The sequence below is a fragment of the Macaca fascicularis genome, chromosome 2 (assembly GCF_037993035.2).
Source record: "Macaca fascicularis isolate 582-1 chromosome 2, T2T-MFA8v1.1".
Lineage (NCBI taxonomy): Eukaryota > Metazoa > Chordata > Mammalia > Primates > Cercopithecidae > Macaca > Macaca fascicularis.
Genome location: NC_088376.1, coordinates 62,730,844 through 62,753,426, shown reverse-complemented (window position 1 = coordinate 62,753,426; position 22,583 = coordinate 62,730,844). Strand labels below are relative to the sequence as shown.

Here is a 22,583-nt window from a genome sequence, read left to right as displayed (position 1 = left end):
GATTTGGACCAGCCGTGCCTGCTGCTGCAAAGAGCAATTTCTCTGAGAACATTCTTGCTGTCTGTTTTCAACAAAGATACTTTCAATGTTGCCTCAACAGTCCAAGTCCTAACAAGGAGTTACTAAACACTCTAGAGCCGATCTTTTGCAATCGTCTAAGTGTCTAATTCATAACTCCAGTAGAAAATTACCATACAAATGAATATGCATTACTAAGATTTTTCTATTTGGAGTTTTTGATGCATGTTGATACTTTAATGCTTATTTACCAACCAATTAAAACAACATACTAGTAAAAATAAGTTCAGAAAGACACACAAGTGCAACTTTAAACATCAAGTGCATACTGGGTGATTTTTGAAAATTTCTAAGATTATCAATCGCGACTATCTATTTACATAATTTCTTAAAGACAGTCCTAAAAGCTGGATGTGAAGCAACTCACATCCTATGCAACGAGCAAAAATTACGTTTTCCAATGTTATCGATGTGAGATTCCAAACAGATTTTCCTCTGAAATTCCCTTAAATTCAAATTACAGTCCAAAGCAATTCCTCTTATTTGCAGACATACAGAATATGCAAAGCACAAATCACCTCCGTGAATTTCACGAATGCTTTAAAGGCCAAGGAAGCAGTGTTTTCTGCCCCATTACTCCCCAGAAAACCTAATTACAATTCAGATACTGTATGTGATGAAGGCCAGGCGCAGAGGATGGCAAAATCCCTTGAATATCCGGAAAGAGGCAACCTGCTGCTTTGGAAGAGGAAGGCCTCCTCTCCCAAAGGATGCCGGCCTCAGAATCAGGCTTTAAATTTTACCTGATACGAGCAGTTATCCTGATGTACCATCTCAGTGCATCCTAGGGCGCAGACCCCAACGCAGGACTGCTGAGCGAGGCTGCGGAGGGCAGGCGCGGAGCATCCACTGGCGGGCGGAGAGAACGCCCTGGTAAGGCAGGGGCTCCCCGCAGATTAAAATGGATGCTGTTTCGCTGATCAACCTGCGCAGTGGCACTGCCTGTGCCGGGAAGCGCGCAGCTAGAGAGCTGAGCTGCTCTCCAGTCCTCCGAAACCAGTGAGGCAGGCTTAGGAACATGGAGCTGGGACCGGGCTGGGGGAGGGGGCGCTCATCACCCGCACAATCAGCCAATTATATTATAGGCACAAAGAAAAGGATCAGTCTGGAGCTGGTGTGACCTTCTGGTGCTTTATGAAGGCAGTTAACTGATGTGGAAACATTCTAGTCCTCATTAACGAGAAAAAGGCCAGCAAGGGAGAGGGAGAGAGACAGACACAAATCAATGTTGCAGTTGAACATTTCTAACCTCAGGCATCATCCTTCCTGCCCACTAATGCTGCTTGGCTGGTGCTTATCAAAAAAAAAAAAAAAAAAAAAAAAAAAAAAAAAAAAAAAAAAGGCCTTAAAGATAATTTTAGAACTTTTAACATGCTAAACAGAGAGCAATCCATTCTGAATACCAACAATGAAAGGATGTTTGTCTATGTTGAGTTTTTGAAGTGTTTGTCAACTTTATAACTAAAAGGTCTTTACTCTTTAAAAGGATTATTTGTAATTCTTTAAATTCCATGCTTCTTTTTGGCTCCTAGCTTCTTTTTAAGTCAAATAGTAATAAGATGGAATAATTGCTGTTATAAGTTTTTTTAGGGAGACAGCTTATTAAAATATTAAAGTCACTATAGTTTATTTCATGAAAACTAAAGTCTTAATTGGAAGGTTTTTTTTTTTAAATGTAAGGCTTTGTACATATATTACTAACCAATGCTGTGACTTGAAAATATGGACACCGCCAATGTAGCATATAAAATTCTTGGAACAGACCGACCCTCCCTGAGAGCGAGTAATTCTGGACTTGCGAACAATACTCAAAGGAAATACAAGTCAGACAATGCATGTTTCTGGGAAAAAAACTGGGGCCAATTTCTGAGTGGCTTCAGGGCCACTTTAGGACTTGAGGATATACAAAAAGAAAAAACTGGGCTGTAAATTCTTCAAGCTAATGTAATGAGAAAATTAAGGGGGAAAAGTTAAATAAAATTTTCTTATCTATATTCCTCAGTTGCCACAGGCAATTAGTTTTGTTGTTTCTTTTTTTTTTTTGTTTTGAGACAGAGTCTCACTCTCTTGCCCAGGCTAGAGTGCAGTGGCAAGATCTCAACTCACTGCAAACTCTGCCTCCCGGGTTCACGTCATTCTCCTGCCTCATTCTCCTGCCTCAGCCTCCCGAGTAGCTGGGACTACAGGCGCCCGCCACCAGGCCCGGCTAATTTTTTTTGTATTTTTTTAGTAGAGATGGGGTTTCACCGTGTTAGCCAGCATGGTCTCGATCTTCTGACCTTGTGATCTGCCCGCTTCGGCCTCCCAAAGTGCTGGGATTACAGGTGTGAGCCACCACGCCCAGCCCATGTCGTTTCTTAATAAAATAGCTCTGAGTACCTCAATGGTACTTAACAAAAACATGACTGAATTTAAACCATCAAATTAAAAAAATCAATAGGGACATTATTTTTAAGCTATTTTAGTATATATCTGTCCTATGTTCTACTTATGTAGCCGTCTCAAAAACTCTTCCTCTTCCCATTAACCACGCTGTTTCACTGTGCTACTGACAGAGAAAATAAGTACTTTTTGTGTGTGAAATAGAATTGACATGTTTGACAAGTTTTCATATCAGGCACTCTCTTAAAAAACGGTTTGTGTTAGGATTATTTGCTAATGTACTTTTAATAACTTATCTGTTTTGTGGAATGACAAAAACCTACTTTTATAAAAATTCTTAATTTTTACTATTTGAGATTCAAGCAGGAGCAAAATCTGCTATCTCAATTCGACTCCCTTGATGCACTCACAAGCACACTCATTTCAGCCTTCCTAGTGAGGAGAATAAAAAGATGGCCGTGAAAACTCAACTGGTATCCTCAGAGGCTTCAATTTCAGCAGCAGGTTGAAAGGAAAAATACTCTGGAGACTCACCCTGCAGAAGCTCACTGCCCTTATCCTTCCTAGTCCAGGAGAGAGGTGGGCCACATAACATGTGCAGGACTTTCTAGGCCTACTCACTGGCTGCACAACGAAAGCTTGATGAATGAAGCAGAAGCCTGGGCATAGGGAATGAACCAAGATCAAGAAAAGAAGATGGAAACTTTTCAGGGATAAGAAACAATAAACAATACACCCCCATCCTAAAACTCCATTCTTCTCTCAGAGACAGAGACTTCTGTGTAGAGTGCCGTGCAATACAACCACCCAATGAGGTTCTGGAATTCCTTTTTTTTGGGGGGGTGGGGGGAAGGGGGATGGAGTCTCACTCTGTCACCCAGACTGGAGTGGCGTGATTGGCTCACTGCAACCTCTGCCTCCCAGGTTCAAGCAATTCTTCTGCCTCAGTCTCCCGAGTAGCCAGGACTACAGGCACGCGCCACCACGCCCAGCTAATTTTTGTATTTTTAGTTGAGACACAGTTTCACCATGTTGGCCAGGCTGGTCTCGAACTTCTGATCTCAGGTGATCCACCCGCCTTGGCCTCCCAAAGTGCTGGGATTTCAGGCCTAAGCCACCATGCCCGGCCAAGGTTCTGGAATTCTAAATATGAGCAAAGAAGAGCAGGCCCAAGGAAAAAAGTTCATTTTGCAAGGTAGCAGATAAGATGAAGTGGAAATCTTATGTTTAATATAAAAAACACTTTCCAGGACAGAACAGCTCTAACTTCAAAGGCAGTTAAAACCTTACTCAAGTTACTCCCTTGACAATCTACGATCCTAAGACTCAGGAACATGTTTCCAAGCTGTGCAAAGGTTAAAAAGCTGCTTCCTGGACTCTGTCTCTTCTGAAAACTGAAGACACTGGAATATATTACATAAGCTCCCAAAGACATTTATCATGTGTTGTTAAAAAAAAAAAGTCTAAACATGATTCCACTCTTCACAGTTGCTGTTCCGTAAATAGTGGAAGTGACTCAGAGGTGGCTCTAGGGAGAACAGATTTCTGACAATTGTATCCCAAATCCTGTCAAAAAAAACTCTCCCAAGAGGTATAAACAAGATGAAAAAAAAATGAATATATTAGACAGGCTTCTCTTTATAGTCATTCATTGGAAACAACTTTGTGTTATAATTTGAAGTATGATTTGCTAGTGCAAAAAACTTTAAACAGAAACCAGCTGTTCCAAGAACACTTAAGCTAGAATAATTTACCAAACTGCAGTAACATTTGTTATCTTTAACTAAAAAATATCGATGAGCTCTTTATGTGAAGCATAGTCTTTGTAGCATAGAGATTATTTTTTTTCTTCTCAGATCTTCACAGCTTCTCTTCCCATAAAAAGTATTGCGTTTCAAATTTAGATGAGACCTCAAGAGATCATTTCGCCTAACCCTGTTACTGTTCAGATATGGAAACCAAGGTCTAAGAAAGTTGTGGCATGTCCAACAACAAAAAGGCATCAAAGCAAGGAAACCAAAGAAACAAACCTGATTTTCTGGGTTCATACCAAATGAGTATGTTTCATATGGGTTCATACTAAATGAGTATGGTGAATGTGTGTGTCCTCAAACTTTGTATGTTGAAACCTAATCACCAGTATGATGGTATTCAAAGGTGGAGCCACTAGGGGGTGATTAGGTCATGAGGGTGAAGTCCTCACAAATGGGATCCATGCCCTTTTTAAAAGAGGCCCAAGAGAGCTGCCTTGCCCCTTCTGCTGTGTGAGGACACAGTGAGAAGATGCCATTGCCATCAGGAAACTGGGCCTCATGAGATACCAAATCTGCTGGTGCCTTAATCCTGGACTTCTCAGTCTTCAGAACTCTAAGAAATACATTTCTGTTGTTTATAAGCTACCCAGTTTATGATATTTTATTATAGCAGCCCTAACAGACTAAGACGAATACTAAGTGAGGACCCACTAGACTTGGAGAAATAAACCCCTTTTGACTGAGCCAAATGAGGCTGCCCTTGAAATCAAAATCTATCATAAAGTAAGAGTGAGGCTGCAGTGTGGGTCTACCTAAAACTCAATTCAAGATATGTTTTAAGGGAAGAAAATTTAGATTATTTCCTTATTAAAATATTGTTTCTGCCACCTACAAACTATTGTGTCTTTAAATCCAGAAAAACATTTTTTTTTTCAATTGTGGCAATTAGCAACAACAGAATGAAAGGGGGTTTTGGACAATAAATATAATAGTAAAAAGTTACATCCTCAGGCCATCGAGCATACAGTTTTGAAAGTGAATAGCATGGGTCAGGAACTGACCCGGAAGGGTAGTAGGAAACTGTCTGGCATAAGCTGTGTGAGTTGTTTAAGTGTTTGGCTATACAGGTGTGTATTTGTCGATACACATTGAATAAAACATTAAGATATGTGCATTTCTTTGTACATAAAATTTACCCCAAAAGAATAAACAAGAATAAACATGAACTCAAGTTGATGATATGCAGGCTAAAGTATTTAGGGCACTTACTGATGTCTGCAACTTACTTTGAAGCACATGAAGTAAATGAGAGGAATTGATGGATGGGTAGATGGATAGGTCAGTGGAAAGCTGTGACAAAGCAAGTTTATTAAACATCAGTTGTTGAATCTAAGTGGTGCAGCAATGGGTATTTGTGGAAAAAAGTCCACTGGAAAGTCAACTCTTGCACTTAACTCACACGGCTTATGCCAGAAAGTTTCGTATGCCCCTTCCAGTCAGTTCCTGACCCCAGTTACTCACTTTTGAAACTTATGCTCAGATGGCCTGAGGATATGACTTTATGTCACTATCTTTGTTGTCCAAAACCCCTTCCATTCTGTTCTTATTATGTTGTTATTATTCTGTTCAAATTGAAATGTTAGAAAAAATGAAATATTGGGGGTGGGAAAGATGAGCAGGGAAGTCACCATCTTAAGTAATAACTTTTAAGCTTCTCCTCAGGAAATTGGGGAGAGTAAGTACACATATAGCTTAAGTGGTACTTCTTTACTGGGCAATGAAAGAAAAGGAATGATGAAAAAATTAATATATGGACATCAGGGGAAACTAGGTCCTTGAATACCCCACCCAAAGAAGAATTACTTGTCACTACAGGTTGAGTAAACTTTATCCACAGTGCTTGAGACCAGAAATGTCCTGGATTTTGGAATATCTGCATATACATAATGAAATATCTTATGGATGGCACCCAGGTCTAAACACAAGATTCATTTTTGTTTCATATGCACCTCATACACATAACCTGAAGGTAATTTTATACAATATTTCAAAATAATTTTGTACATGAAACAAAATTTTGACTTCATTTTGACTGCAACCTGTCACATGAGGTCAGGTGTGGAATTTTCCACTTGTGGCATCATGTCAGTACTCAAAAAGTTTGGGACTTTGCAGCATTTCAGATTTCAGATTTTGGGGTTGGGGAATGCTCAACCTGTATTGTTGCCACCAACAAAACTGGCATCATCTACAGACAATAAACCTTTAAAAATGCTTTGCAGAAACACAAAGTGTTTTCCTCAACATCTTCCTTGATTTTTGTAGTTGAAACAAGCTCCTGTCATGTGCCATGTGAAGTAGTGTTTCTGCCCTCAATAAGTTTGGTAAGAGAAATGAGGCAGTACACAAATGACTAGGTATGATAAAGATGAGTTAAATACCTCTAAATAATTTGTTTGCTCACTAGAAATTCAAGAGAAGAAGAGAACACTCAGCTAGAGTGAACCAGGAGACTGCAACAATCTTGTTCATTTGGTTATTCACTTATTTAATGTCTGTCTTTTGTAGATCTAGATTAATGTGAATTTCCTTAGAACTTGCATCTTGGTTGGTTTACTCAGTGCTATATCCCCAACATCTGAAATAGTACCTGGTTCTCAATAAATACTTTGAAACAATTGAATAAATGAATATGACCCTCAGAGAGCTACCATATTTCTCTTTGCCTTAGTTTCCTCATCTATAACTAAGAATGTTTATTCCTTGCTCACTGGGTTGGTAACATGATGAAATGAGAGTAAATGTAAAACAGCTCTTAAGTATTCAGGAAAGGAAGAGAAATGGATGTTTTCTTCTCCTAATTAAGAACAACATCAACTGTTCAAGGAATAGAGTCCCTTGGATGATAGAGGAGATCATGGGAATGGAAGGGCAAAGACAGAGGGATGCATCCCAAGACACCGAAAAAGGAACCGATGGCACTTAGGCAGTGATCTACATGAGGGAGTGAGCAAGATAAGGAATTGTGAGGTTTTGAGACCATTACTGGAGTAAAATTGGTGCTGTGAAAATAAACAGGGAAGTTAGCAGAAGGAACTGGTTCTGAGGGGGTTGGGGTACAGTAAGGAGGTTTAAATTTTCATAAAATTTGCAGTTGAAGGTGTAAGAGGCAGCTGGGGCTCAAGAGAGATTGGGCTGACAGGTAGAATTTGGGGGTCTTTTACACAGAGAGGATAGTTGAAGCTGTAAGAATGAATTAGATTAAGGGAGAGATTGTAGAGACAGAACTAAAGAGAAACAAAGACATTACTGTGGAAGGCACAATAATGTCCCATCTCCTGGGCCGACTGTTTACAACCTAATCCCCAAGCGACAAAGTAAAATTATGATAAGCAGCTGCCTTTGAGATGGGGAAGTAGTCTGGTTATCCAGATGAGCTCAATGTAATAATCACAAGGGTCTTACGAAGTAGAAGTGGGGGAGGCATAAGAGGAAGAACCAGAGAGACGGCAGTATGAGAAAGGCTTGGTCCAATGTTGTTGTTGGCTTTGAAGATGGAAGAAGAGGCCACAAGCCAAGGAAGGTGGGCTGTCCCTAGAAGATGGAAAAGGCAAGGAAACTGATTTTCCTCTAGAGCCTCCAGAAAGAATGTAGCTCAGTGGACACCTTGATTTTAGTCCAGTGAGGCCCATTTAGGACTTGTGACTTTTGGTATTATAATACCAATAAATTTGTGTTGATTTAAGCCACTAAATTTGGGAGACTCTTATAGCAGAAATAGAAAACTAATACAGTAGTCCCTCCTTATCCATGGGGGATCACATTCCAAGACCCCTAGTGGATGCCTGAAACTGAAGATAGTACTGAACCTTATATATACTATGTTTTTCCCATACGTACATATCTGTGATAAAGTTTAATTTATAACTTAGGCACAGTAAGAGATTAACAACGATAACGGGTAACAAAATAGAACAATGATAACAATATACTGTAGTAACAGTTATGTAAATGTGGTCTCTCTCTCAAAATAGCTTAATATTTTCAGACCACAGTTGACCGATGGTAACTGAAACTAAGGAAAATGAGACCGCAGATAAATTGGGTAGGAAGCCCACATTTAGAGGGCAAGGCCATGCAAAGGAGACATGGTCAACAAAGTAAGAGGAGAATGAAAACGAACACAGTGAGGAGTCAGAAAAAGAGAGGGAATGCTGTCAGAGCCTAGTTTCTTCAGATACTGCAGGGAAGTGGAGGAGGAAAACAACCAGAAGCCATTAATTTGGACTATTAGGAAGTCATGAGTTATGCTGAGGGAATAATTTCAGTAGTCGTGCATTAGGGGTGGAAGCTGGGTGGTTGTGGCTAAAAAGTTGAGAGGCTGAGTTGAGAGTTCGTGAACAGGTTTGTTAATAAATCAGAGCATTAGGGTGGTAGCATGGAGAGGTTGCCGATGTAGCTGATGTTTAAGATGTGGGAGACCCAAATGTCTAGGTAGGCAGCAGGAAAGGAGCCAGCAAAGGGAGAAACTGATGATGGTGAATAGAAAATAAGGGCCAGGTTCTGGAAGAACTGGGCCAGGAGTGTCTGGCAGGCATTCATTCAGTCTTGGGACAGAAGATATGGTGAGTAGAGTTACAAAGAAATGTTGAGTAAAGAGGAAGTTGTGGTGATAGGGGAAGATATAGGAGCACAGATGGCTGGGTAGCCTTGATCTGGTCCCTAAAGCTGCTTGGTTGGAGCTGCTGCAGGTTAAAACCCCTAGGGCAAGGACGTGGAATCAGAGGCTGCACCAGTAAGAAGAAAGCATTTCCAAGAGATTTTGTAGGGGCTTTGTTGTATTTTTTGACAACAGTCAATTCTGGTACAGACGAACAAGAAGATGGATGAAACTCATAAACATATGTTAAGTATAGATAATGACTACATAATAGCTTATAAGACACAAGTGAAATGTATGTGTTAGATTTAGATAATGAGCAAGTAAGTAGACATACAGTCATTCCCCCTTATCTGTGGTTTTGCTTTTCAAGGTTTTAATTACCTGTAGTCAACCATAGTTTGAAAATATTAAATGGAAAATTCCAGAAATAAACAATTCGTAAGTTTTAAATTCTGTGCCATTCTTCTGATGAACTCTCATGCCATCCTACCCAGGATGTGAATCCTCTCTTTGTCCAGCATATCCATGCTGTGGACACTCTACACCCATGAGTCACTAAGTAGCTGGCTCAGTATCAGCTGGACTGTCTTGACATCATAGTGCTTGTATTCAAGTAACCCTTACTTTACTTAATAACGACCTTAAAGTGCAAGAGCCATGATGCTGACATATTGTTATAATTATTCTATTTCATGATTATTATTGTGAATCTCTTCCTGTACCTAATTTATAAATTAAACTTTATAATAGGTATGTATAGGAAAAAAACCATAATATATTGGGTTTGGGACTATCCATGGTTTCAGGCATCCTCCGAGGGTCCTGGAAAGTATCCCTGGCAGACCAAGGGGGAGACTACTATAGTCAGAATTCATGAGATGTGTAAAATATCAATAAGTAAGTTAGTAACAGATTTGTTAGGCCTAGATCAAGTGTGTAGGTGCCAAGCATAGAAAGGGATGAAAAGACTAAAGAATCGCCTAATATTCATGACACACTAAATAAGCTGAGGCACATGAGGCCCTCATTCATTAGATCTTACATTGATTTCCCATTGGTGACACCCATTCTGGTCCTATATGTCCTCTGCCCAAGAAATGTAAATGCAATCCCCAGCTTCTCATCAGGCTAAGAGGCAAGCTACAGAGGAAGCCAGAGGGAATTGGCTCTGTCTCTTACAAAGCAAGTCGTGTGTCACTGGCAGATACCTTATGTCTAAGTGGAACGGGAATCCTTTCTCAAACTTCAACTGTGGTTCATAACCATATTCTCAATAGGAAAGGCTGTCATGGCAGAGAGGCTGGACATATAAATATTGCTTAACTCAAGGTCCTGCCATACTCCTGTGCCATATCCTAAGTATGTCAGCTCATCCCATCTCTTTCCCTTGCTTCTTGCCTTGCATTTTAAATAGAGGTAATGAACTGTGTGATCTGAACATCTTAATTTGGCCTGTGGCTTCTGGGAGAAATGTCTGGTAGTGTACTTGTAGGCTACTATTGCATCAAGGTCATTTCCCACACTACAGATATGGAACAGGAGCCCCAGAAGAGGACAGCTGGTGTCAGGATACTTCTCCACTTCTAACAATACTCTGAGGCCCAAAAATAGAAAGTGAGGGAAGAATAAAAATGAGATAGGTTATAATTTTTTAGCCTTATAATTATAAATAAGAAATTTACCTGAGAGTCTTATAACCTATGTAAATTAATTTACTTAGAAGTTTGGACTATTCTGACCTTGGTTATATTTATGTTTATTATTTCATATTATAAGAAAAAAATGGTTTCCTGAGAAAATTATTAGTGTGAATCACTAATTGGTTGTCACTTTGTTTCTATTTTCTTAAATACTAGAATTTGCTTTAAATGAAAATCAATATGAAAACCAACATACAAAACCATCAAATGTTTCTATCGGGATAAAATTATTCTGAGGTCAAATCTATATTTATGTGTCTCTCAATGAGAACATGATGCTGTTTTGTGATACAAAAAAAGAGAAAGCAGAATTTATAGAGGTCAGTTACAATGTTATTCCAGATATAGCTTTAACATATAACTAAATGTAAAGCTACATCTGGAATAAGATTTTGTTTGGTTGTGCCACATCAAAAGAATCCTGTTTCACACAAGTAAGTAGTTGTAAATGGTAACCGTTCTTTTAATGGATTATGCTGCAATCTCTGCGTATTCTTCACTAAACATGTCCAGAATCTTAAAAGCAAAGTAGCAAGAAACTTATTCAAAATTGGTTTACTGGCTGGGCGCGGTGGCTCAAGCCTGTAGTCCCAGCACTTTGGGAGGCCGAGACGGGCGGATCACAAGGTCAGGAGATCGAGACCATCCTGGCGAACACGGTGAAACCCCGTCTCTACTAAAAAAATACAAAAAACTAGCCGGGCGAGGTGGCGGGCGCCTGTAGTCCCAGCTACACAGGAGGCTGAGGCAGGAGAATGGCGTAAACCCGGGAGGCAGAGCTTGCAGTGAGCTGAGATCCGGCCACTGCGCTCCAGCCCCGGCAACAGAGCGAAACTCCGTCTCAAAAAAAAAAAAAAAAACAAAATTGGTTTACTAACAATATATAGCAATTACTCATATTTCTGATTATGAACAAGATAAGACAGAGTACCCAAACTTACAATAGGCCATTAATCTACAACAGGACCTTCTCATTTGATATACTGGGTGTTTGCTTGTCATTGCACAACCGACTGTTAGGCTTGATGAGAGACTATGCCAAACAGATGTGCCTGATCCTAACCTGGTACTGAACCAAGCTGGGCCTCTGGGCAACTTGTGTAATTTTATTGCTTGGGCATGCACAGCCATGAATTTTTTAGAAAGGCCAGTACAGAGCTACCACCTTCATGGTCGATGACACATATTTATAAGTTCGTTGATTTTTAAGGACTGTGAAAGACTACTTCACCTGGCAGGATAAATTAAATATGCTGATGTTGAAAAATTGGGTTGAGAGAAATACTTTGCACAGATAATGAGGGAATTAAATCACTACAGTTTGGGCTGAAATGTTATATTCTTCTTACCACAGCTTTACAGGACTTTTCTCCAAAGTCCCACAGACTATCTCGTTTGTAGTTGTATTCTGAATTATTTTCACATTTCAGAACTCTTTAATTTCCAGTTTGATTTTTTTTTTTCCAGGGTTGGGGATGAGGTGTTTAGCCACTCATAATATAGGTACAAATTAATCTCTAAAAATACCTCCAGCAACCCTGGGTTTCTACAGACACAGTTTGAAATGTAATGCATTAGGCAGTGCTCTAGCAGGCAGCCTCCCTTTGCCTCTAGAATAATGAGATGGTTTTATATTTCAATAGAATCTGCCAGAGTACTTGTTTATTGGACACAATCCTATTCTTTTCCCCGTAGTATTTTATGCCCAACACTAACTGAAATTCACATGCTGTAGAAAAACAGCAACTGATGGATAGGTAAATCTGGGTGAAGTCTACATCATTTCGTCCAAAATTTATGTCAACATTTAAAGACCATCTCTTTTACTCTCTGTTTTCCAGCATTTGGAGTCAGAGAACGCAGTGGCAGAAAAAGTGAAAAGTAGTATAAATTTGCCAGGGCTAAAGCAAGACTTTCCAAATAAAAATAAGTTAGGTTATCATGTCAAGAAGGGCTAAGCCCAAACTAACACAAAGTTTGTGTGCATGCATGTATGTGTATAGCGGAAGAAGGGTCATGCTTCCCTGCATCCTTCCAGGTATCTTAGCAGCACAGATAGCCTTGCCTACCAATATATATGCATTTTGCTAAAGCAATACATGGAATCTCTGACAATAAAAAAACTTTTCTATGCTCCGAGGCGATAGTGGCTGATTGAAACCAGGTTAATAGAGTACTGGGGAAGGGAACTGACCCTGATGTTGAAGAAAGGTGCCCTCTAGTGGACTATTGTGTTTTTTAATCTGTTTGGAATAGGATTATGAAACAAAAATAATGTTAAAAGTACGATACATTGTTTTACTAACATTTCAATAATATATTTAATGACTGTAATATAAATACATAGGTCTTCAGCTACATTAGTAAATGTATGTATATATAAAGGTTACACAAATGCGAATTCATCCAAAGTTGCAATCTAGGCCATCTTTGAAGGTTCTAGAGTTGAGAAAACTTTGGATCAAATCAAAGACCTGGTTCTGGGCTTGACTGCACTTCTTATTAGGTGTGTTTCCTTGGGCTACTGCTTCAGAGCTGTCAGCCTTTATTTCCTAATCTACAATATGAATTGAGTTATAAACTGCCCCTGGCCCCCACTTTCAGGCTGTCAGACGGCTGTCTTTTTATAATAATTTCATTTTATATCATGAGGTTTCCACATCAGCAATACAAAATAATATAACAATAATATATTATATACAGCATTGGGTGAGTCAACAAAAAAAATTAGATTTCAATTGAAGGTCTTCCTTATAGAAATTTAATGACAGTAAAGGTGATGAGTTTGTTTTTTCTTTTGACATTGATCATGGACATTTCAAAAACTAAACACACTAGATCATGAGTTCATTATAAAAACTGAATTTAATATGAAAATCATAGTTACTATTTAAAAAATATTTCTAGTGTTTCTATTTTTTAAAAAATGATTTTGTAGGATAAAGTAAAATATTAATGAAAAGAAACAATTTACATAGCATAACTTTTCTGAAAATGTGTTTTCCTGGTATGCCACCCTACAGTTTGGGCTGAAATGTTATATTCTTCTTACCACAGCTTTTTATGTTTCTTACCACAGAAACATAAAATTTATGACTAAACCGTTAACATCATCTCTAAGGAGCTATTAAATTTGTCAATGGTCACTAAATCTTTTTTTCTTTTTTAAATACAGAGGTAGTGTTGAAATGCAATTGCTATTAGTTATAAAGAAATTTTGTACTTAGGAGTTTCCTTAGGTCTGTTCTCTGACCAGCTTTTCTAGGGCGAGTTAAGCAGCAACATGGACTGTTCTTATATCCTTTCTCATTTTCATTCTCTCAGAAGAGAGATTCAAATTATTTTAGTCATTTGAATAGTAGAACAAACACTGTTCTAAAAAGTTTTCTGAAGTATAATAAAAATGCCAGAAAAACATTTAATGAGCTACTTAACTTGCTTTATCCTAAAGCTGTTGAATTAAGAAAGCTTCTCATCTTTTAGAAGCAAGTTATTTCAGAATTATAAAGGTACTGATCAGGAAATTATGCTACTCCCAACACATGACAACAGGTAAACTCATTCTCAGTGAGAAAGGTTAAAGTCAGTCACAGATGATTCCTACGCAGTAAAATTAGTCTGCACATTAATCCCAACTCTTCTAAAACCCTCCAATTTAAACCAGTTTTCCTTGGTGAATAGCAAAGGTAGCCTCTTTCAGACACATAAGTTGGGCCCAAATGTTCACTTATTGAAAATGCTGGGGCTTTTTTATTATTTACCAAGAATGTCAGGATAAAAATGAGCAGTCCTTTTGAGTTTCAGCGTCTTAGATAAACCTACCTCATTCCAACATCTCTCTTCTCCCCTTATCTGAGATGATGCTAAGGGACTTTAGGGTTGGTTTGTTTTCACTCTTGACATTCAATCAAATTTTTTAAATCTAGGAAAATGAACACCATCTACCATACCCAAATACCCACACTTGCTGTCTTCTCACGGCCTCTGATTTCCAGCATAACTGTGAGGAAGAGCAACCGGCTGAAGAAGTACACATTTGCATGGCAGATGTCAGTGGAAACTTGTACTGATGGTTGAAGCTACTTGGGCTGTGTTTGGAGGTTTTTAAAATCAAATTTATTTTCCAAAGGACAGAAGGGATTTCTGCAGCAGAACTGTCACTACAACCGAAGCCATCAGAACTTTGACCTCAATTTCAGATGCCCCACTCACTCACCCAGCTGCCCCTGATTCAATCATTTTGATGGTTTCATGCTCCTTGATTTAGTTCCCAAAGTGATACAAAAAATTAAGGGCTTGCCCTTAATTAAACCTTACCCTTCGTGAATTAAAAATACTTCTAAAAACATAATCAGATTTTGTCACATCTTGGTTTAAAACTTCTCAGTTTTCCACAACATTTAGGATAAAATCCTAAATCTCTAATGCTGTTATCCAGCATTATGTTATTGGCCCTGATCTACCCTCCTGACTTCTTTGCACCTCTCAAAAAACCTTGCTCACACAGCTCTAGGTACACTGGTGGCCTTTGAGTTTTCTGGAAAAGCCAAGCTCATGCCTGCAACTGCCCCAGGGCCCTCACACAAGCTGTTTCTCAACCTGTACACCCTCTGCCTTCATCTGAGTCACCTCTCTTGCTTAAAGTTGGAGGCTTTTCCTTAGCCCCCTGTCTAAATAAGGTCCTGCTTTAAATTCACTTAGCATACTGTTTTTTTCCCTCTAATTTGTGGGATGTGTAATGTTGATTTGCTCCACTAGATTGCATGCTCCGTGAGAGAGCAAGGGCCATATGTATCAAGTCGACCACTGCCCACCTAGCATCTGGCACAGTGCCAGGCATATAGTAGGTGTCCAAAAAATATTGGAATAAATGAAATTCTCGAGAAGTTCTCTCACTTTAGGGCCTTGGGATTGAGAGCAGGAGTGTGCCTGTGACCAGCTGTCATTAGTTCTATTGACTACCTATGGGAAAGCTGGTCAAGTGGCCACTTGCTCACCTCAAGACAATGAAGCTCTCCTGGATGCTAAGTGACTGCCAGCTTGTGAGCTAAGCCTGGCAAGGCCTTTGGGCTGCACTTCCGTCCTCACTGTGAGCTGTGGCTTGGGCAGGCTCAAAGGGCCCACTCACTCTGCAGATGTGCCTCAGGGACAGGGCTGACTGTGCCAGCTGAACTTGAGGGCAAAAGAATCATTTACAGCTACCCAGGTAAGGCTAACACTTACTCAACTGCAGTAACTAGATGCCCCCCCCCGCCCCCCAAAAAAAAGCCTAGATTTTTTTTTTTTCCTTTTCTCAATTTGCCACCTTATGTGATAAATTTGTAGTTCTGGGGATAGCCCAGCAAAACAAGGAAATAACTTAATATTGCCAACTTATACACTCCAAAAAAGTCTGTTGATAAGTGTAAAAAGTCAGAATTCTTATATCTAAAGAAGAATAAAGTATCTCAATTAGCTTTTCAATCAGAGAATAGAAGGCAAAATGGCCAGTAGGAAGACAAATTGGGTTTTTGAAAGACATACTTTTAAATTTGCCTGTCTACTATTAAGGTTTAGGTGAGAGAAAAAAGTAAATAAAAAAGAAAAGAAAAGAAAAAAGAAGCATATTTGTTTTCTTAGAGGAAAACAAACAAATAAAAATGACAGTTAAAACCAAGAAACAACATACAATTTAAGCTGTGGTTTTCCAAAAAGTATTCTAATGTCTGAAGAAGAAATTGTGGATGTGGTGTGAGTCTCTCTCTAATCCAAATGCTGTCCCTCTAGGAAATATTTGCTGTTTTATATTACAGCATCATTACTGTGATTCCCACATTAAATAACTACTAAACTTTCAGTACTCCAGGTACTTGGTTGCCTGTCAAGGTGATAAATTAATTCTGAATCCAGGTCAAGAGTACGAAGAGTACAGGTCTGGCCCTGCTGAACCTGGAAAACCTGTGTGGACTCTTCATTTAGCATTAGTCACCATAATCTAAGTTTGATGGCTATATCTGTATAGGGAGTTTGTTCTTCCCAGCTGGTGAGTGGAATGAGGCCAGTATGCCCTCTGTCCAGATAAATGACAAATGACGATCCAGTCTGGTATGCATGCCTGCCCTGCCCATGTTCTTTCTTTCCTCATCTCAAGGCTACAGTTCTTGGACGTACACATTGGAGGAAACAGATGTCTCCTGTAAAATTAACAAGAGCACTTCTACATCCAGGTAAGAAATGCTCTAAAGAAAGAACTCAATGCTCTGTTTGGCATGAATAATAATAATTCAGTCAAGCTTCACTTGAAATTAAAATAACTTTCAGATTTTCAATGTATTAATATGGGGGGTAATGACAATAAATGAACAATCTTTCTGAAGAGATGATGTTTTTACATGCTGAAAAAATATGATTAAAAATTAGGCGTTCATAGGGGTTTAGATGTACTCAATTATTTTCTTGTTTACAAAGGATATGGTTAAGGTGTTTTCCATTACTTTCAAAATATCCTTCATCCTAAATGTTGACACATGAATGGGATGATAAATCAAATTACGTGACTGTCCTGTGGTCATGTTTTACCAGTTACTTAGTTTTTAGGGGTTAGAATGGGCACTTTGCAGGGCTCTGTGCAAAATGAAAATGGGGAACCATTGTTAAAAAATTAAGAATTTTAGGGTGGCAACAGCAGAACATTAAGCCAAGAGCAGGGCCTTTCAAAGCCTACAGAGGTCACATACCCATGAAGCCTGTCAAAGGTGGGCAGATGGAAGTAGAGAGAAACCAGACATATAGTCATTTATGTCGAGAATTACATAGGTTCTCAGTCTGGGAAGGAAAAGGCATCTGTGACTTTTGGCATGCAAATACCACTGGAAAGACAACTTCCCTTCATAGGAGGGGAAATTCAAGAGGGAGCTGAGGGAGGAGAGGAGGAAACTGACCTGTACCAAGCACCACCGCTAGGCCCCACGCTGGCCCTGACATTGTCATTATTTGTCCTTGCTCCAACACTAAGCTCTACCATAGGATTAACTCCACACTATAGAAGAGGAAGCTAACTGAGGTCGTTGATGAGTTTAAGCCTAATTGCTTCAAGTTTAGAAAAAGCAGGTTAAGAGATGCAGGCACTGTAGGACACCTGGGGGGTATTCTGTAATTTTCAAGGAGGTTTCCCTTATGACCCTCATCCTCTTCATAAGACCACCTACCACCTATTGCTGTCAGTCCAAAGATCCAGAGATCTTGTTCTGATTAAGAACTCTTCTCTTGCCTCCCATACTAGCAGCCTCAACTCTACTGTCTTAGAGACCCCATCAAGCTTCAACTTAAGGTACTTCTTACTCCAATTTATACTCCTCAACTCCTCATTCACCTTATTCACTCTCCTTCCCATATGGCTCTGTCCAACCCTCTCTGGCCAACTCCTATTCCTCCCCAAGTCCATCATAAATCCTTTCTGTGGGCCCTCTCTTATAAGCATTCTTTTCACTGTCTTGCTCCAACAGAGCCTGAAGGCACTGCCTTCTCCTATGGCTCTCAAGTGGTGGCTGCTTTCTCTCCCACCTCCCTCTTGCCAAACGGCCTGTTGGATGAGTAGGTGCCTTCCTATCTACTCTCTTGCTTGCAAACAATTAATTGTCTGTCCTTCCTAACACCCTGCTCTGAATCTCCTACCTGCAGACTGCTGATACCAACACCAGTTAGCCCTCCCAGTTGCAGTTACCTATTCCTCCCCAGATTACTCTGCCTCATGCCTTGAAGAGTCATTTTCCAATGTTAGTTCTGTTACTAGGTTGGTGCAAAAGTAGTTGCGGTTTTTGCCATTGGAAGTAATGGCAAAAACCGCAACTACTTTTGCACCAACCTATATAATTCCTGGAAATTTCCACGTCTGTTAGATGGTCCCTGCAAAATTTTGGCCTGGAAATTCCATCTTCTTCCATTCCATCTCAGCTATACCTGTTCCCATGGCCATATCCTACTTTGCCATTACCAACAACTTCATGCCCTCCATAATTTCGTCTTCAAGCCTCCCATTCTCCAACAGTCTTCATTGTCATTCCAGCTCATTCTTTCTAACTACTCTTAATCCAATAATTCTTCCGTTGCACTAGGCCTTATACCCCACGTACTGTCCACTTTCACCATTCTGTACTCTCAGGGTGTCCTTTCTTCTCTCTCTGTGTCTTAGATTCCCTGACCTATCATTGCAACCCCTAACTCAATCACTTCATCTCACTTGCCCCCTCACTTCATACTCACTTGGCTAAATCCCACCTGTGGATAAATTCAGCTGTTTGCTACTCTGTGCCTGCTCTTAGCTGACATATGTGGCTGGAGAAAAATATACAGTATCTCCCCTTATTTGCCATTTTGATTACCCACAATCAACAAAGTTCCAAAAATATTAAATGGAAAATTCCAGAAGTAAACAGTTTATAAAATTTAAATTGAGTGCCATTCTAAATAGCATGATGAAATCTCACACTATCCCGCTCTGTCCCATCCAGGGCTGAATCATCTCTTTGTCCAGCACATCCACACTGTCTACAGTCCCTGCCTGTGAGTCACTGAGTAGCTGGCTTGGTGATCAGATGAACTGTCGCAGTATCACAGTGCTGTGTCCAAGTGACCCTTATTTTACCTAATAATGGCCCCAAATGAAAGAGTAGTGATGCTGGTGATTCGGATATGCCAAAGAGAAGCTGTAAAGTGCTTCCTTTAAGTGAAAAGGTAAAAGTTCTTGACTTAATAAGGAAAGAAAAAAAATGAATGCTGAAGTTGCTATGATCTACAATAAATCCAAATCTTTTATCTGTGAAATTGTGAAAAAGGAAAAATAAATTTGTGCTAGTTTCACTGTCATGCTTCGAACTGCAGAAGTTACAGCACAGTGCGTAAGCTCTTAGTTAAGATGGAAAGGCATTAAATTTATGGGTTGAAGACATAAACAGAAACATGTTTCAGTTGATGGCAATTGCGTTCAGTACTATCCATGGTTTCAGGCATCCACTGGGGGTCATGGAATGTGCCTTGGTGGATAAGTGGGGATGACTGTAGGATCACACTAACTGATCTCATTTAAATTCATGACCACTAACTTCAAGCGTGCCCTCGGCACTGCCTGGCCTCTCTACATTTTCCCAGTCTGTTTACTCCCACACTCTCCTAGACAACCACAAAACTCCTTGAAAGACTTGTCCAGACTTGCTGTCTACGATTTCTCTCTCCCCTTTATTCTCCTTTGAACACCTTCCAATCAGGCTTTTGTCTTCACCATGCTACATCATCCTAAATCTTCCTCATACTAGATCTACGAGCAACATTCAACATAGCTGGCTTCCAAGACAATGTTCTCTTCTGGTTCTTTTCCTTCATTAAAGGCCTCTCCTCTGCTCATCCCCCATTTCTTCTACTTTTACCCACTGGAGCTGTAGTCACTAACTGCATGTGGCTAATTAAACTGAATAAAATAAAAAATTCCATTTCTTAGTTGCACTAGCCATGTTTTAAGTGCTCAACAGCCACATGTGTCTAGCGGCTGTTGCATTGGACAGTGACGATAGAGAACATTTCCATCTTGGAAGAAAGTTCTATTGTATAACACTACACTACAATATTCAAGGCTCAGTCCTTGGAGTTCTTCTCAATCTAAACTCACTTTCTGGGTAATGTCATCCATTCTCTTGGCTAGTCACTCATACCTCTAGCCTGGACCTTCTTCTGAACTCCAGACTCCTTTATCCAACCACCTACTCCTCATTTCCACTTGCAAATTAAACAGGTATCTTAAAGGTATCATGCCTAAAAAATAAACTCCTGATGTCTCCCAACCCTGACCTCCTAACACTCTTGCACCCACAATCTTCTTTTCTTACTTTTCTTCAGATTTCAGTTACTTTACTTCCCACTCCTAGAAACTAAAATTCATTCCATTTCAGACAGAATGAAAGTTAAATATTTTAAAATATTCTATACCATATTGATAAACTCATTTTAAAATATATACATATATATTTTTCTTTAAGGATTTGTGTGTAATCATAATTTGTAGAAATTTTAATCATTTCATCTCACAGGAAGAAATTATAATTTCAAGTGTTTAGGCTTGGTGTCTGATTTATCTTTAAGTGGAATAAGTTCCTAATACTTATTTTGATTTAAGGTAGGGTTGTGGGGGTTGGGGGGTGGGTTGTAAAAACACCTTTATTCTAGAATTGGTTTTGCTCCTTTATCCCCCAAATCACTTTAAATTACAGAATTAACTTTAGGGTTGTTCTTTTGGGGTCATGGAAGTCTTTTTTTCAGAATGTTCACCAGGTGTTTGGTCAGAGGGGTTCGAAGAGCCAACAGCAGAGTTCTCCTGGTTGCCAGGTGCGTGAGCCTGGTAACCTTGTACAGCTTTCATTCAAGTCTATGTGATCCCCCCCCACAAAACTGCCAGAAATATCTGGCCAATCCCAACCAAGATCAACTCTGGCTCTGGGAGACATGGCTCCCAGGATCTGGTTACCTGAGCCATCTGGCCTGTGGCTGGGAATATCATGCAGGAATGAGCTGAGGGCTAACTCTCATCCTCTGAGGGCTACACCTCACCTAAGGGTGACAGGAAGGCAAAAGCACCTGCAGAAGAATCTGTGGAAGGTCCCAGGTACCAGCTCAGCCACCTGGTGGCTTCCCTTAGGCTTCTGGCCTGCAGTACAAAGAATGGAAGTCAGATCCTAGATAGACTGCCTGGTCTAGAGTCAGGGCTTAATCAAGAGGACAAACTATTATTATCTCTACACTTTCCAGTCCCCATAAATTCCTTTGAAAATTAAAGATTTCTCTGCTATGAAAACATTCCCTGTGAAGCAGTTTAGGGAAGGGGAAATGTTTTTTTAACTGGAGCCACTGGTGACCAGAACATGCAAGTGACAGTCAAACAGATAAAGAGCAGAGCCATTTACTTTTTTTTTTTTTTTTTTGAGGCGGAGTCTCGCTCTGTCGCCCAGGCTGGAGTGCAGTGGCGCGATCTCGGCTCACTGCAAGCTCCGCCTCCCGGGTTCACGCCATTCTCCTGCCTCAGTCTCCCAAGTAGCTGGGACTACAGGCGCCGCCACCACGCCCGGCTAATTTTTTTGTATTTTTAGTGGAGACGGGATTTCATTGTGTTAGCCAGGATGGTCTCGATCTCCTGACCTCGTGATCCGCCCGTCTCGGCCTCCCAAAGTGCTGGGATTACAGGCTTGAGCCACCGCGCCCGGCCCATTTACTTTTAGTAGTGATGCTGGGCTTTTTTCTTTCTATTTTTGTTTTGTTTTGTTTGCCTTAGAAGATTTACATATATGGGTTGGGGAAGGTACGTGGTTTTAAAATATGTGCCTAAATTCTTTGATACTCTTCCCTTGAAAAGAAGAGCTTAATGCCCTTCCCCTTAAGTGTAGGCTGGATATAGTGACTTTGTTCTACAGACACAAAAAGCAGAAGTGACATACCTGCTACCATAGAGGCTAGGTCAAAAGAAGCACAGCAGCTTCATTCATCCATCTCTTTCTCCCTCTCTCCCTCTCCCCCAAGCCCCCACACTCTTCCTTTCTCTCTGATCACCAGCACTGGGGGAAGTTATCTGCCATGTCATGAAAACACACAAACAGCCCATGGAGAAGGCCACGTGGTGAGGAATTGAGGGCTCCAACCTCCAGCCATGTGAATGAGGAGGACCCTCCAGCAGCCCCAGTCAAGCTTTCAGATGACTGCAGCCCCAATGCACATTCTGCCTAAACTGTCATGAGAAATTCCGTGCCACAAACACCAGCTAAGCAGCTCTGGGATTCCTGATGATCAGAAATTGTGAGACAGTAAATGTTTGTTGTGTTAAACTGTAGTAAACTATTATTTATACAGCAATAGACAACTAAGACAGAGGGTAAGGATCATATAGTTAATTTTTGTCAACTAATATTAAGAACCTGCAACATATAATTTTGTTAACGTACAAAAGCCAAATGCTGTCAAAAAGGAAAAGGAAAAGGACCTGTGATGTGA

General features: G+C 40.0%; 1 protein-coding gene across 15 annotated transcripts in view; it reads right to left on the bottom strand.

The window, feature by feature from the left end:
• Nucleotides 1-22,583, bottom strand: part of SCHIP1 (schwannomin interacting protein 1) — a 799,467-nt gene that overhangs the window by 56,056 nt on the left and 720,828 nt on the right. The window contains exon 1 of one of the 15 annotated variants that reach the window (XM_005546242.4): nt 822-1,076. The exons of the other annotated variants lie outside the window; for them this stretch is intronic. Within the exon in view, the coding sequence (XP_005546299.1) occupies nt 822-851 (30 nt within the window). The 5' untranslated portion in view covers nt 852-1,076. Of the gene's footprint in view, nt 1-821; nt 1,077-22,583 lie in introns of those variants that run through there. 15 annotated transcript variants of the gene reach the window in all.